General features: G+C 46.2%; 1 protein-coding gene across 1 annotated transcript; it reads left to right on the top strand.

Moving 5' to 3' along the window:
- The first annotated feature begins 10,453 nt into the window (after positions 1–10,453).
- RASL11A (RAS like family 11 member A) lies at positions 10,454–12,907 on the top strand. Its single transcript, XM_024755484.1, has 4 exons — positions 10,454–10,648; positions 11,017–11,073; positions 11,172–11,251; positions 12,187–12,907. The coding sequence occupies exons 1-4, from the start codon at positions 10,525–10,527 to the stop codon at positions 12,652–12,654; spliced, it is 729 nt and encodes a 242-aa protein (XP_024611252.1). The 5' UTR covers positions 10,454–10,524; the 3' UTR covers positions 12,655–12,907.
- The last annotated feature ends 804 nt before the right edge of the window (positions 12,908–13,711 follow it).

Raw genomic sequence — 13,711 nt, 5'->3', positions numbered from 1 at the left:
CACTTATGCACTAGGTTGAAGTCACTTTGCATATTTTAAAATTCTATTTCATGAGTATCTTTCATAGCCGTTTCTTCATTCCTGCCCCTTTAGGCACATTTTGATTTCTCCTGTAAACTGTTAAAGCAGCTTCAAGGCATCACGTTTATTGAGCCTCCTGCTTTACTGCATATTGCTTAACCTGTGTGTCTCTATAACTCATGGTTTAGTTTTTCAAGGTACGTGTAACTAGTCTAATTCCTACTAAATTGTTTTTCTCTTTATTTCTGTTTTCCTATGTGATGGCTTTAGATATTAGGAAAACTGTGTTTATGGAACTGCTCTTCATTGCCCCAGTTTTGCACACGCACTTGCCTTTGCCTGAAATACCTACACTTTGCTTTGTTCGTTTGATGGAATTTCTGCTTGTCGTTCACTCACCTTGAGTCATAGGTGAACCGTCCCTGATTAAAGCATTTTAAGGAGAGGAATGAAAGTGCTTGGAATCAGAGATTACTTCTGGTTTGGGTTGGTGGAATAAATTCCCCCACAGTTTTGTGTGTTTGCTTCTCACAGTGTTTATAATTTTTAAAACCTGCCTTCCTCACTAGACCTGAGGGTAGGGACTCTGCCTTATATTTTGTACTTCTGGTGCCTGGCACATAATATACACTCAGTAAATGCTCTTTAATGAGAAAAGCACTGCTTTTTGTTTTGTTTAAGACATTTTCTACTTTATGTTCAGTTTTATTTTCCTATGTACTTTATAAAACTATTTTCTGAATTTTGAATTTTTGAATTTTGAATTTTGAGGGCTAACCAATCGTTTTGCTCAGGAGTAATTGGGATTATTAAATCCTTCACGTGGAAAAATCAAAGAGACCTCAAACATTACTTTGTTCGTTCTCCAGCCAGTCATGTTAACCTTGCTGACTGTTGCTGCTTCTGTAAAATGAGGGTGTCATCTGCAAGTAGGGATTGGACTGAATGATTCCTAGAGGTCCCTTGCGTGCTTTGAGTCTGATTCCATGTTTAACTATGACTAAGTGAAAGGAAGTATAATTGTGATTTGTCAAAAAGGAAATGGTGGTGTAAGATATCGTAGTTCAGGAGGGCTGGTGAGGCTGGACATTGGGAAAAGGAAAGGCTGCAAACAAGACTGGCTAAGGAGAGTTATTCTTAGGGCAGGTAGTCAGAAAATGTGAACGCTTCCATCTAGTGTATTGGTGCAGCAGTTTTCTAAAATACTATCAATGGCAATGCTATGTGAATATGCGTATAGCTCTTATATATATATAGATTTTTAAAGATGGGTTTTCTCACATGCACAATACTGAGTTTAAAATGTGTTTTCCAGATTCTTGGTTCGTTTCGATTGTTTTCCTAAAGGGTTGTACTAGTTAGCACTCCGTGAGTGAGTGAAAATGATTGTCTTGGCACTCTCTCCAGCATTGATTATTATAATTGAGTCTTTGCTAATCTGGTGGGAGAAAATGTTGCATTATTGAATTTGGCTTCTGGAACACTTAACCTGGTTTCCTTTTACCTCCACTGCAGTCTTTGCTGGACCTTACTGTCTTTCTGACCTCCAAATACTGAAGTGCCTTTATTCGCACATTCAAAGCCCTATATCATCTGCCCTCTACCTACTTTTCTGACCTAATCTTCTACCACTTCCAGCCCCAAAGTCAGATTCAGTAAGTCATGAGATATTTGGAGGGCAAACACCATTAAGGAAGTTACAATCTAGGAAGAGCAGTACAATCGGAAATCCTATTTAAATCAAGGCAAAGTAAGGCTTCAAGGAGTGTAAAAGGACAGTAAAGGGGAAAGTTGATGTTTACAGGGCTCTTGTTTTCACTGATTTTTCGTGGTTTCTCTTGTTTGCTTGACCCTTTCCACGTACTGCTTCCTTGGCTTCAGCTTACAGACTAGTGAAAGCCAGCAAATTAAGCAAGCAGCTTTTCGTTTGTCTTCCTCATTTTGTAGCTTAAATTCCCAGTCTCCCACTGCATATATGGCTTCTGCCTACACCACTCTAACGAAACTACTCCTAGAGGTTACCAAACACCTGCTAATTAAATTCAGAGACTTTCCAATTTGGCTTTATCTCCCTGGTATTTGTCAGAGCCAACACCTTTGTTTTTTGCCGTCACACTTTAGCCAGGTTCCTCTGCCTGTCCGACTCCTTCGTCCTCCTTATTCTGGATTTTCCTTAATGTTCCACATCTGTCACTCCTAAGTTCTTTCTGGGTGATCTAAGCCAGTGGTTCTTCAAGTATAGTTGCCCAGCTCGCAGCATCAGCATCTGGGAACTTGTTAAAAATGCAGACCTACTGAATCAGAAATTCCGGGGAGGGGGCGTGGGCAGCACTTAACAACAAGCTCTCTGGGTGATGGAGATGCATGCTCTAATCTGAGAACCACTAAGTTTATGTCTAGCCATCTCTAATACACTTGAGACTCAATTTCAGAGCTCACTTTCTCTGAAGCTCTAGATGTGTATTTCCAACTCCCTCTTGGGCACCTCCATTTGGTGCAGCTATTACACAGATGAGCTTGGAAGGTTTTATTAGCGGAGAGGTGAATTAAATTGAAACCCTTGAGATTTGACTAATGTGTGTTTGCTGATAAGATTACGTGCCTGCCTTGAGATGCAGGTCGTTTAATGAGTAACCATCACAAAGTGTGAATTTATAAATTAATCCCTTACTGTACAATTCCCTTTTCTCACACCAATGAGAATGAAGAAAAATATTCTAACTATAAAACTTTTCACCCTGTTCTTAAGTTAATAAGAACCATGGTTGGGAATGAGGCTGCGTGGCTTCTTGAACTCTCTCTTCTGATCTAGCCAGGTATCTCTTAAGGCCTGTTCATTTTCAGTTGAACCCGATCCAAAGGGCTGAATAAACTACATCACACTGAAATTTGCTTCTGAACGTTGTGGCCAAAAAGCCCCGCAGTTTCCTGTATCTTCTGTACTCCCATCAGGGTAGGTTTGCATTTTTCTCTGCACTAGGATGGGAAAGATTCTAAATATAAACACTGGCTAACATTTAGCAGTAAGCGTCGCTAAAATGTAAGAAGTTACGTTCATCTTATTTTTTGAGCACAAGAGAATTTTAAGCTGAATTTGATTTGAGGTATGAGTTTATAGCATATTCATCGCTGCCCCACTTAAAGGAAAACATTGGTATTGTTCAAGCAAGAAACCTTCATAGAATCTTAGACAAATTGCTTGGTTATAAATAACAGTGAGGCAGCATGTGTAGCTGTTCCTGCTGAGGTGGGGAAAGTGTGTAGAGGTGAATAGGCAGTCCAAGGTTGTGTGTTGTGATTCTTTTTCAATAGCAAAGGTGAGTGGTGAGGGGCAACTGATGGGCCATCTCTCAAAGGCCCTCATGGGAAAGGCACAGAGAAGCCTCTCAAAACTTTCCTAGCAGGAGTGCAGTTTGTGGAAATCATTTGGATTGGAAAAGAAATGCCACGGGGTGCTCTCTGCTGTCTACAGAATGAGGTGATGGCTTAGCCCAAGTGAAGATGTGATTGGATTTTTGCTCCTGAGAAAGAGTTCAGATTAATTGCTCGTGGCAGATGAGTAAGTGAAGTTCGAAGATCCTTGAGAGCAGAGACCATCTGTCCTTCAGATGCTCCTAGCTCTGGCACTTGCATATACTAGGGGCTGCCTCAAGAACGGTTGAGTGGCGTTCCATAGCCTCCAGGTGATTCCTTACTGGGGCGTTCATTGCCATCCACAGTCTGCTCCCCAACCTTTGGGTCATCTACTATATCCTCACCTTTGAGACTGCTTGCCGTACGCTTCCTGCCTTCCTGCTTCTGCTCGTGCTCTTGCCTCAACTACATACGACATCTCTCTACCCTTGTGTTTCCATCTATCAAATATGCTCAGGGACCAGTCGTTTCTCCCTGCAGCTTTTCCTGATTACCCACCCCCCACTTCAGATTTCTAACAAGTTTCAGGTGTACAGCATTATAAATCAGCATTTTGTGTACACTACAAAGTGATCACCAAAGATACAGTTACCATCCAGCAGCATACATTTGACTCCCTTCACCCTTTTCACCTACTTCCCAACCTTCTTCCCCTCTGGTAGCTACTAGTCTTGTTCTCTGTATCCATGAGTTTTTGTTTTGTTTCATAAGATTCCATATATGAGTGAAATTATTTGGAATTCGTCTTTCTCTGTCTGACATTTCACTTAGCATTATGCCCTTGAGGTCCATCCATGTCACAAATGGCAAGATTTCACTTTTTTTTTTACAGCTGAGTAGTATTCTATTATACATGTCACATCTTCATCCATCAGTGGACACCTCCATATCTTGACTATTGTAAATAATGCTACAATGAATATAAGGGTGCATGTGTCTTTTCAAATTAGTGTTCTTGTTTTCTTTAGATAAATACCCAGAAGCCGAGTAGCTGGGTCATATGGTAGTTCCACTGATTTTTTGTTTTGTTTCGTTTTTTATTTTTGGCTGCGTTGGGTCTTCGTTGCTGCGTGCGGGCGGCATGTGGGATCTTCCTGGACCAGGACTCGAACCCGTGTCCCCTGCATTGGCAGGCAGACTCCCAACCACTGCACCACCAGGGAAGCCCAGTTCTACTGTTTTTTGAGGAACCTCCATACTGTTTCCATAGTGGCTGCATCAATTTACATTCCCACCAGTGCACAGGAGTTCCTTTTTCTCCACATCCTTACCAACATTTATTTATCTTTTTGATAATAGCCATTCTAACAGGTGTGAGGTGATATCGCATTGTGATTGGTTTGCATTTCCCTGATGATTACTGATGCTGAACATCTTTTCATGTGCCTGTTGGCCATCTGAATGTCTTTGGAAAAATGTTTATTCAGATCCCCTGCCCATTTTTTAATCGGATTTTTTGTTGTATGAGTTCTTTATACATTTGGATATTAGCCCCGTACTGGATATATGATTAGCAAATATCTCCTCCCATTCAGTGGATTGCCTTTTTGTATGTGTGTATGTTTTTTTTGGTTTGTTTTTTTTGCCGTACGCGGGCCTCTCACTGTTGTGGCCTCTCCCGTTGCGGAGCACAGGCTCCGGACACGCAGGCTCAGCGGCCATGGCTCACGGGCCCAGCCACTCCGCGGCATGTGGGATCTTCCCCGACCGGGGCACGAACCCGTGTCCCCTGCATCGGCAGGCAGACTCTCAACCACTGTGCCACCAGGGAAGCCCTGTGTGTGTGTTTTTAAGTATAGCTGATTTACAATATTAAGTGTACAGCATAGTGATTCAATATTTTTATAGGTTATACTCCATTAAACGTTATTACAGGGACTTCCCTGGTGGTCCAGTGGTTAAGACTCCACGTTCCCACTGCAGGGGACTCAGGTTCGATCCCTGGTCAGGGAACTAAGATCCCACATGCTGTGTGGCACAGCCAAAAGAAAAGTTATTACAATAATAGCTCTAATTACCTGTACTGTACAATATGTCTTCATATACATAGTAGTTTGTATCTCTGCGTTTCTGTTTTGGTGTCTTTTGCTGTGCAGAAGCTTTGTAGTTTGATGTAGTCCCATTTGTTTATTTTTGCTTTTGTCTCCCTTGCCTTTGCAGTCAGATCCACAAAAACGTTGACGTCAAGGTTATTGCCTGTGTTTTCTTCTAGGATTCTTATGGTTTCAGGTCTTACATTCAAGTCACTAATCCATTTTGAGTCAGTTTTTGTCTATGGTGTAAGATAGTGGTCTAGTTTCATTCTTTTGCATGTTGTGGCTGTCCAGTTATCCTAACACCATTTATTGACAAAACTGTCCTTTCTCCATTGTATGTTATTGGCTCCTTTGTCGTAAATTAATTGTCCATATATGTGTAGGAAAAAGAAAGACATTCAAATTGGAAAGTAAGAAGTAAAACTCATTGTTTGCAGGTGACATGGTACTATACATAGAAAACGCTAAAGACGCCATTAAAAACTGTTAGAACTAATAAATGAATTCAGTAAAGTTTCAAGATGCAAAATCAATATACAGGAATCTGTAGTGTCTTTACACTAATAACAAACTATCATAAAGAAAATTTAAGAAAATCCCATTTACAATCACATTAAAAAAAAAAACAAAACTTATTCAGCCAAGGAGGTGAAAGACCTGTACACTGAAAGCTGTAAGATGTTGATCAGCGAACTTGAAGAAGATGCAAATAAATGGAAAGATATTCCATACTCATGGATTGGAAGAATTAATATTGTTAAAATGTCCATACTACCCAAAGCAGTCTACAGATTCAGTGCAATCCCTATCGAAATTCCAGTGGCAATTTTCACAGAATTAGAACAAATAGTTATAAAATTTATACGGAACCACAAAAGATCCTAAATTGCAAAGCAGTCTTGAGAAAGACAAAGCTGGAGGTATCATGCTCCCTGATGTCAAAGTATACTACAAAGCTATAATTATCAAAACAATATAGTATTGGTATAAAAAGACACAGAGATCAGTGGAACAGAGTTGAGAACCCAGAAATAAACCCATTCAGATTGAATTCTCTCTGTTGCAGCTGTATTGGAGTTCTGAGCCCATCTGCTTTGTCATTGCATTTACATGAGCAGTGTTCTCCATCCTACTCTCCACAGTGCCAAGATTTGAAATCACGGGGGTTGAGATGCCCACTATTGAATGGCTCTATGAGTAAGTGACTAAACTTGTCCAAACCTCAGTTTAGGAGATATTTTACCCATTTCACAGGATTAAAATTACGGAAGAATTAATTGAGAATTTTTTGGGGAAACTCAACAGTGATACATAAACGATAATTATTTTAATTAACTTCACTGTGGGGGTGTCTGTGAAGTCAGGCAAGTCTTACATGTTGTTGTCCTCCCAGTAAATGTTTGATAACAGCTGTTGTTTATGTTCTGTACCAGCGCTTAACAGCCTCGCAAAGAGTAGAGTTTCAGTCATTTGACTGCTGAATTAAAGTAGGGAGCTGGTAGAGGAGAGAGGTGTAATTTTTATACTGAGGAAAGTACTTGAAGGCCAAGTCTGAGTCTCCAGCCTCAATGTTCAAGGATTTAGGATAGACAGGAAAGGTAGTTGATATTGGGTGATGGATGGTGGTAGGAGAGACATTCCTGAAGTAGGGGAGGACCCCTGGCAAAGTTTTGCCTGAGGGCTAGAAATCAAGCTTCTTTGGATGGTGAAGGGTTAATAGCTTTCCAAGCCTGACCTTATTTGCATATTACTAAATTCTACCCTTCATAGTCATTCTAAACACCCACGGATTTGTGTATTCATATCTGCCTACACATTTCTATTATCTTTTTATATATTTTTTTTCTATTATCTTTTTAAAACCACTTCAGCATACCTGTGTCATACGACTTGCACCACAATTTTACATAACTGGATACAAAGAAATCCAAAATGAGACAGAGCACAAGCAGCAACTTAAGCGAGGCTGTTTATAATTCTACAGCTCGGCAACATTAGCTGCATGAAGGGCCACGGGTGACCTTGGGTATTTGCAAATGCAAAGAGCTTTCCAAGGAGAATGAATAACATTTTGAGTTCTGAGCAAAGGTTCACTGTACGTGCAAAATGGAACATAGCTGTCACCAGGCAGGCAGAGAACAGTCTTAGGAATCTTACTATGGGGCGACCTTAACCTAAAATGATCTTATACCTGACAGGGAATGTAAGGGAATGAGGCGAGGAGGTAAGCCCACGATTCAGCCAAGAAAGGGCTCTCTTTTCCCTTGTTAAGTTCTGCATTTTCACTTCAGGAAAGTGAAGGGTGTTTGGACAGATCCCATTGACTGCTGCTCAACAAGGATCCCCTCTTCTGTTGCTGAATTTCTAACAGGGTAGCAATGTGTGTGGCCTCCAGGGAGGAACGGATCCGAGCTAGTCCTGGCAACCCTGGTATTCTCTGCTAGGTACATGAATACACTGGCTCCCAGCTTCTCAGTTCTGGCCACTGAGATGTAAGAGAGTCTGCTGGGTTCTTCTGAGAATTGTTTTATTTCATAATAAAAAGAGACGGAGAGGGTCCTCCCTCCCTCCCTGCTTGGATGAGTACTTGATGTTTAATGAAGCAGGAGCCATTCTGTGTTCAAGAAGGAGAGGCCAGGAGAATCTGAAAGGCAACAACCCAGGCCCCTGTCACTGAATGCTCAAGGACCCCTGGAACCTGATTGTTTCAAGGTTGTTCTGTAAATAGTAACTCTCTTTATGGTGACTTTTCCCCAGTCTGGAAAGGAGGTTCCGGGCTTCAAGTCTTTCCAGTCAAACTGAAGTTGAACAGAAGGGGACTGCCTTGTGCTGAACCAAAGGACAGTACAGATGTAATAAGGCAGTTCAGCTCAGGACATTCCCTGGAACGCTTTCTCCTGAGAGCTGACTGCCCTCAAAACATAGGTATTGGGATAATAGTTACACACGTGACTCCCGTCTTCTCCAGTTCACACAGTGAAGACACCATTCAGAAAGTCTGTTAGTGTACTAACATTTATTAAAGACCTCATGAACCCCAGCTGCCACTATGTGCTGGGCACTAAAGACACAAGCTAGAGCCCCTGCCTTCTGGGAGAGAGACATGAAATAAATATTCCACCAGAAAGTAATGACAGTTGGGATCAGTGCTGCCTTAAGGGTGCCCTGAGCGTGAGTAACTGGGATGCAGGGGTGGGGATGGCAGCAGTGACCAGAGGAGGCTCCCCTGAGCGAGGGGCAAGGAAACCGGTCACCCTCTTCCTGGTCTGCCTCAGGGTTCTTCAAGTGAGAAGCAAAGAGAGCAGGGGTGATGGAGAGGACGAGATACCAAGAAATGGAGGCAGAAGAAATGATGGAACTTGGTGATTAATCCATGTGGAAGCGAGAGGGGTTAGAGTCAAGCCTCTCAGTGGCCGGAACCGAGAGCTGGGTACGAGCGTTCAGAGATCTGGCACACAGGTCGCTGGCTTGGGCTACCGGGTGGATGGAGGCACATTCGCACACTTACCAGTGTGGTCGACTGCAAAAACGGACCTCTTCTCCTACCCCTCTCTGCATCCCAGCCCTTTCAAATGTGGCTTTGCAGCTCTCCTCACCAAGGAGTGGAGTGCACTTCCCGCCCCTGGAATGTGGGCTGGCACCACGACTTGCTTTGGCCAAGAGAAGGCAGCAGGGGCGATGGGTTCCTCCCCGGAGCCTAGGTCTCAGGAGGCCCGTTAACACTTCCACTCACACTCTTGGAACTCTGCCCAGCCACCACGATCCTGGCCCGCCTTCTGGGTGAGGAGAAACGTGGCTCAGCCACTGCCCCTCCCACCACCGCCGCTGGCAGCCGGCCAGCTGCCTGAGGACGCCAATCTGGAGCCACCAGCCAGCCCCCACCCCCGCCCCCATCGCCCCTAGCCCGCTGCCACCAGCTCTCTACGGATGCATGGAAGAATGAAAGCCTGCGGCCAACATCAGCTGAGCCGGGCCTGGATTAGGATAACCACTGCACTGACCTGCAGACTGGTGAGCAACCGTGAGGGATTGCGGTTTCAAGGCAGTAAGTTTCGCGCAGTTTGTCAGGCAGCAAAAGCTAACTGATACAACCAAGATGGAGAAAGGGGTGAGTGAGAGTGGGGCTGTCTAAGAGGCGATTGGACCTGTGAGGCTGGAGCACAGGAGGCAGAAGCCTGAAGGTCTAACCTGCAAGGACAGAATCCCAAGCCTTTTTTGCCTTTTTGCCACTGTGGGCTCCCGAAACCCAAGACTGGCCGGATTTTGCTTTTGCGTCCTCTTCCTCCCACTTCCACGCCCACCCTAAACTCCGCTTTACACTTAGAAATAAGAACTTCAATGATGAAGCAAAGGCGTGACTCAAGTCATAGGACGGTGTTTGATGGAGGATTAGTCCGGAGCCAGAGCTCTCAATTAGCTTGTTGAGTGTTCGCTAATGAGTCAGCTCAGCCAGCACCAGCTGCCAGGGGCTGGGTTCGGAGGCTGGGGACAATGGCTGTCCCCAAGGGGCCTTCATAAATCTGGAGCAAGGTCACAGTGTCTGCAACTCCCTTATACTGATACTAAGTCAGGGCTCTATCCTAATAATGTCACCCCTCAGCACCTTTAAAAAATAAAAAGGGCAACATTCGCCAGGAATTTATCCTTCCCATTGCTGCGGAAACGTCCGACCAATTGCATTTTTCCTTTCTTTCGTCCCCCAGCTCATAATTCTGATCTTTCTCATAATTCCGGTCTCGCCTCTGCAGGATGGAAGGGGCCGCCAGGGCTACGCAGGCACAGCGGAGGCCGGATCTCCAGGGCCCGGAGGCCGGAGCAGCGTAGGCCCCCGGCAGAGCGCGTCAAGCCGGTGCGCGCGCTGCGGTGACGGTGCCCTGGGCTCTCCGGCTCCGCCCCCTCCGCGCCGCTGCTGGAAGGGGCGGGAAGAGGAGGAGCCGGAGGCGGCCGCGGGGCCCCCAGCGCGCCCAGCCCTTTAAAAGCCGCCGGCGGGGCTCGCCGCACCGGCGGCCGAGGTCCCCGCGCACCGGTGTCGCCGCGCTTGACCGCGCGCTCCATGCGGCCGCCCACCATGTCCGGACACTTTCTGCTCGCGCCCATCCCTGAGTCCTCCTCCGACTACCTCCTGCCCAAGGACATCAAACTGGCCGTGCTAGGCGCCGGCCGCGTGGGCAAGAGCGGTGAGCGCCCCGGGGAAAGCGGGGGCTCCCGGCGGAGGGGCGGGCGTAGGGGGGCCCGGACGTTTCCAGGCCGCTGCCGGCCTCCCCCCGCCAGCCTGCTTTCCCGCCGCTTCCCCGGACCTTGCACGCCTGAGCCTTCGCCGGCGGGCACCTGTTCGAGAACGGGTGCCGGTGCGGCGCGTGGCGCACCCCCGGCCGCACCCGCCCCAAAACCCGCGGAGGCCGCGGCCGCACCCTTGCCCCTGCGGAGCCTGAGGATGCAGGCAGCATCCGCGGTACTGCGGCCCGTCACGCCCCCATTTCCCCGAGACGGTCCCGGTTTGACTGTCTCGTCCTAGTCCTTCAGCTGATTTTCCTTTCCTTTTCAGCAATGATTGTGCGCTTCCTGACCAAGAGATTCATTGGCGATTATGAGCCGAACACAGGTTAGGTTCGTTTCGTTCTGTTGAGGCTGCATGCTCTGATTTTCTTTTTCCTGAGGAGAGTGTGAGAATTTAAAACTCAAGTTTCCTTCATTCTCCAGGCAAGTTGTACTCGCGGCTCGTGTGCGTGGAGGGAGACCAGCTCTCCTTGCAGATCCAGGACACTCCCGGGGGCATCCAGGTAAGGACTGCCAAGAGCAGGCGGCTCCTCCGCTTCCAGACGCCCGAGCCAGGTGTCTGGGCACGCCTGTTATGCGTTCAGATGGAGGGGTGTGCCGTCCCCAGGTGGGGCCAGTCGTTGGGGTGTTAGAAACCGTCCACGATGGGGGGCGGGGAGAGTGGATTGTTATAGAGGCCACCTTCTCCTGTCTGCCACCTCGGAAAGGGGAAGAGATGCTTAGCTTCTCTTCGCAGCCCTGGCCGGGGCATCACTGGTTACACGGGTCTCACCACTTCTGTCAGGAGCAGCTTAGCCTTGGAACCCGGAACAAAACTATGGGGGTGGGATTCTGGAGAGGGTCTTCTCCCCAAGCAAGGTCTGCTGAAGCGCTCCTGTTTCTCGCTGTTCCTCTCAGTAATTCCAATCAGATAACCCCATGGCAAGCCGTCAGGAATGTAACTTGATTAACAAGTTACTAATTGCTCTCCCTTCTAGGGAGGAAAGGTCTTGTGGAAGAACCGAAAGAAGGAATTTGTTTCTGTAACATTCTCAAGAAGGACATGCTAAAAATATTTTTATGGGTTGGGGAATAGATATTTATCTTGGCTTATTTTCAAAGTTCTGTTTATTCTGAGTTAGTTCCCTAAAAATTGCGCCATCCTGAGTTGAAGTTCTCATTGAAATCATCACAGACTGGTTCATCACAGGCTACCTGCCAAGCAAGGGGGTTAAAAGTAATGTGTCGGTAACAGCTAATAAAATAACCCAGGAAGGGAGCTTGCCTGAGAATTGGCTTTTTCCATATCAAAAGCTTCCTTCTGCAGAAGCTGGGTAGAATCTGAAACTATATTTAGTGATTTCTTGTTCAAACGTTTTTTTTAAGGGTGGCTTTGATGTTCTTTCCGGTTTCTCCCACCGAGAGCTTCCTTGATCCGGGCTCACTTTGCTCTTTTCAGGTCCAAGACAGCCTCAGCCCGGCGGTCGACTCCCTGTCCAAGTGCGTGCAGTGGGCAGAGGGCTTCCTGCTGGTCTATTCCATCACGGACTATGACAGCTACCTGTCCATCCGCCCCCTGTACCAGCACATCCGGAAGGTCCACCCCGACTCTAAAGCCCCCGTCATCATCGTGGGCAACAAGGGGGACCTTCTGCATGCCCGACAGGTGCAGACCCGTGACGGCATCCAACTGGCCAACGAGCTGGGCAGCCTGTTCCTGGAAATTTCCACCAGTGAAAACTATGAAGATGTCTGTGATGTGTTTCAGCATCTGTGCAAAGAAGTGAGCAAGCTGCACAGCCTCGGTGGGGAGAGGAGAAGAGCCTCCATCATCCCCCGGCCACGTTCTCCCAACATGCAGGACCTGAAGAGGCGCTTCAAGCAAGCTCTTTCCTCCAAGGCCAAGGCCCCCTCCACCCTGGGGTAGACCCATCTCCACTGGATGGACTTGTCCCCTTTTTATCACGCATTCATGCAGCTGAGAAGACTGGGGGTCACCCTTTTTAATCACACATTCAGAGTTTATTTTTATACAAACTGTTAGTTTTCAAGTGTATGTTTATTTCTGAAAATTCAAACGGTGATTGCCTAGAAGTTGGATAGAGTTTTTTTTTAATAAAAGATTTTTTTAAAACTGTAACTGCTAGCCACTTTTCCATTAAAGGCAAATGGCAACATTGCTCCTTGTTTTTAAATGTCTTTTTATAGAAATCATACTTGCACCAGAGCCCAGAACTGCTCTAGGCTTACCCCCAGTCTGAACTCTGATTGGTGGCTCCTGCGGGGAGGGGTTGATGCAGAGGGAATCTGGTGTGGGAGAAAGGACAGTCTGTGGAGGAGGAAAGGGATTTGAGTAACTGCAGGATGTCTTTAATTAGGGCACTTTGCCCCGGGCATGAAACTGACACCATGTGATTTTCAGCGGAAGGGGTTCATTGTGCACAGATGCTAAAAAATTATGACATGAATAACATTATTATTTATTGGTGTAAATGGGAGTTTATCCTCTCCACCAGTATTTAAAAAACAACCCTCCTTCCAGCATTCCCATTGTCAGTAAGTGCACCCTCCCTGGAGTTGCCCGAAAATTCTCCATCCCTCTCTGTCTCCTTTACCCTAACCAATGGCACACCCGGTCTGTCAATTCTCTCTCCTGTTTTTCTCTAAAGCATCACTTTTCCTTAATCTAGGCTTTTACAGCTCTTGCCTGGATGGGCAAGCAAGCTTGTGGGCGAGGCTCTGGTTTCTTGGCTCTAAATCTTCCGTCACACCAGGACAACCTTACTAAAACCAACCCTGATCATCTTATTTCCATGACTGAAAAAACTCAGCTAGTTTCCCCTTATCTGCCGGATAAAATATAAATGAGGCATGGAATCAAGATTATTTGCCACCTCTCCACACTCATCATCCCCTCCTTCCAAAACAAATGCGCGTGTATGCACACACACACACACACACACACACACGCAGCCGACAATCCA

This window comes from Neophocaena asiaeorientalis, unplaced genomic scaffold (genome assembly GCF_003031525.2).
Source record: "Neophocaena asiaeorientalis asiaeorientalis breed wild unplaced genomic scaffold, Neophocaena_asiaeorientalis_V1.1 scaffold59, whole genome shotgun sequence".
Taxonomy (NCBI): Eukaryota; Metazoa; Chordata; class Mammalia; order Artiodactyla; family Phocoenidae; genus Neophocaena; species Neophocaena asiaeorientalis.
This window is presented reverse-complemented; position numbering and strand designations above follow the sequence as displayed.

Coding starts and splice junctions, on each gene's coding strand:
- RASL11A (XM_024755484.1), top strand. CDS start 10,525: ATGCGGCCGCCCACCATGTCCGGACACTTTCTGCTCGCGCCCATCCCT. Junction 10,649..11,016: donor CGGCCGCGTGGGCAAGAGCG/GTGAGCGCCCCG, acceptor TTTCCTTTTCAG/CAATGATTGTGCGCTTCCTG. Junction 11,252..12,186: donor ACACTCCCGGGGGCATCCAG/GTAAGGACTGCC, acceptor TGCTCTTTTCAG/GTCCAAGACAGCCTCAGCCC.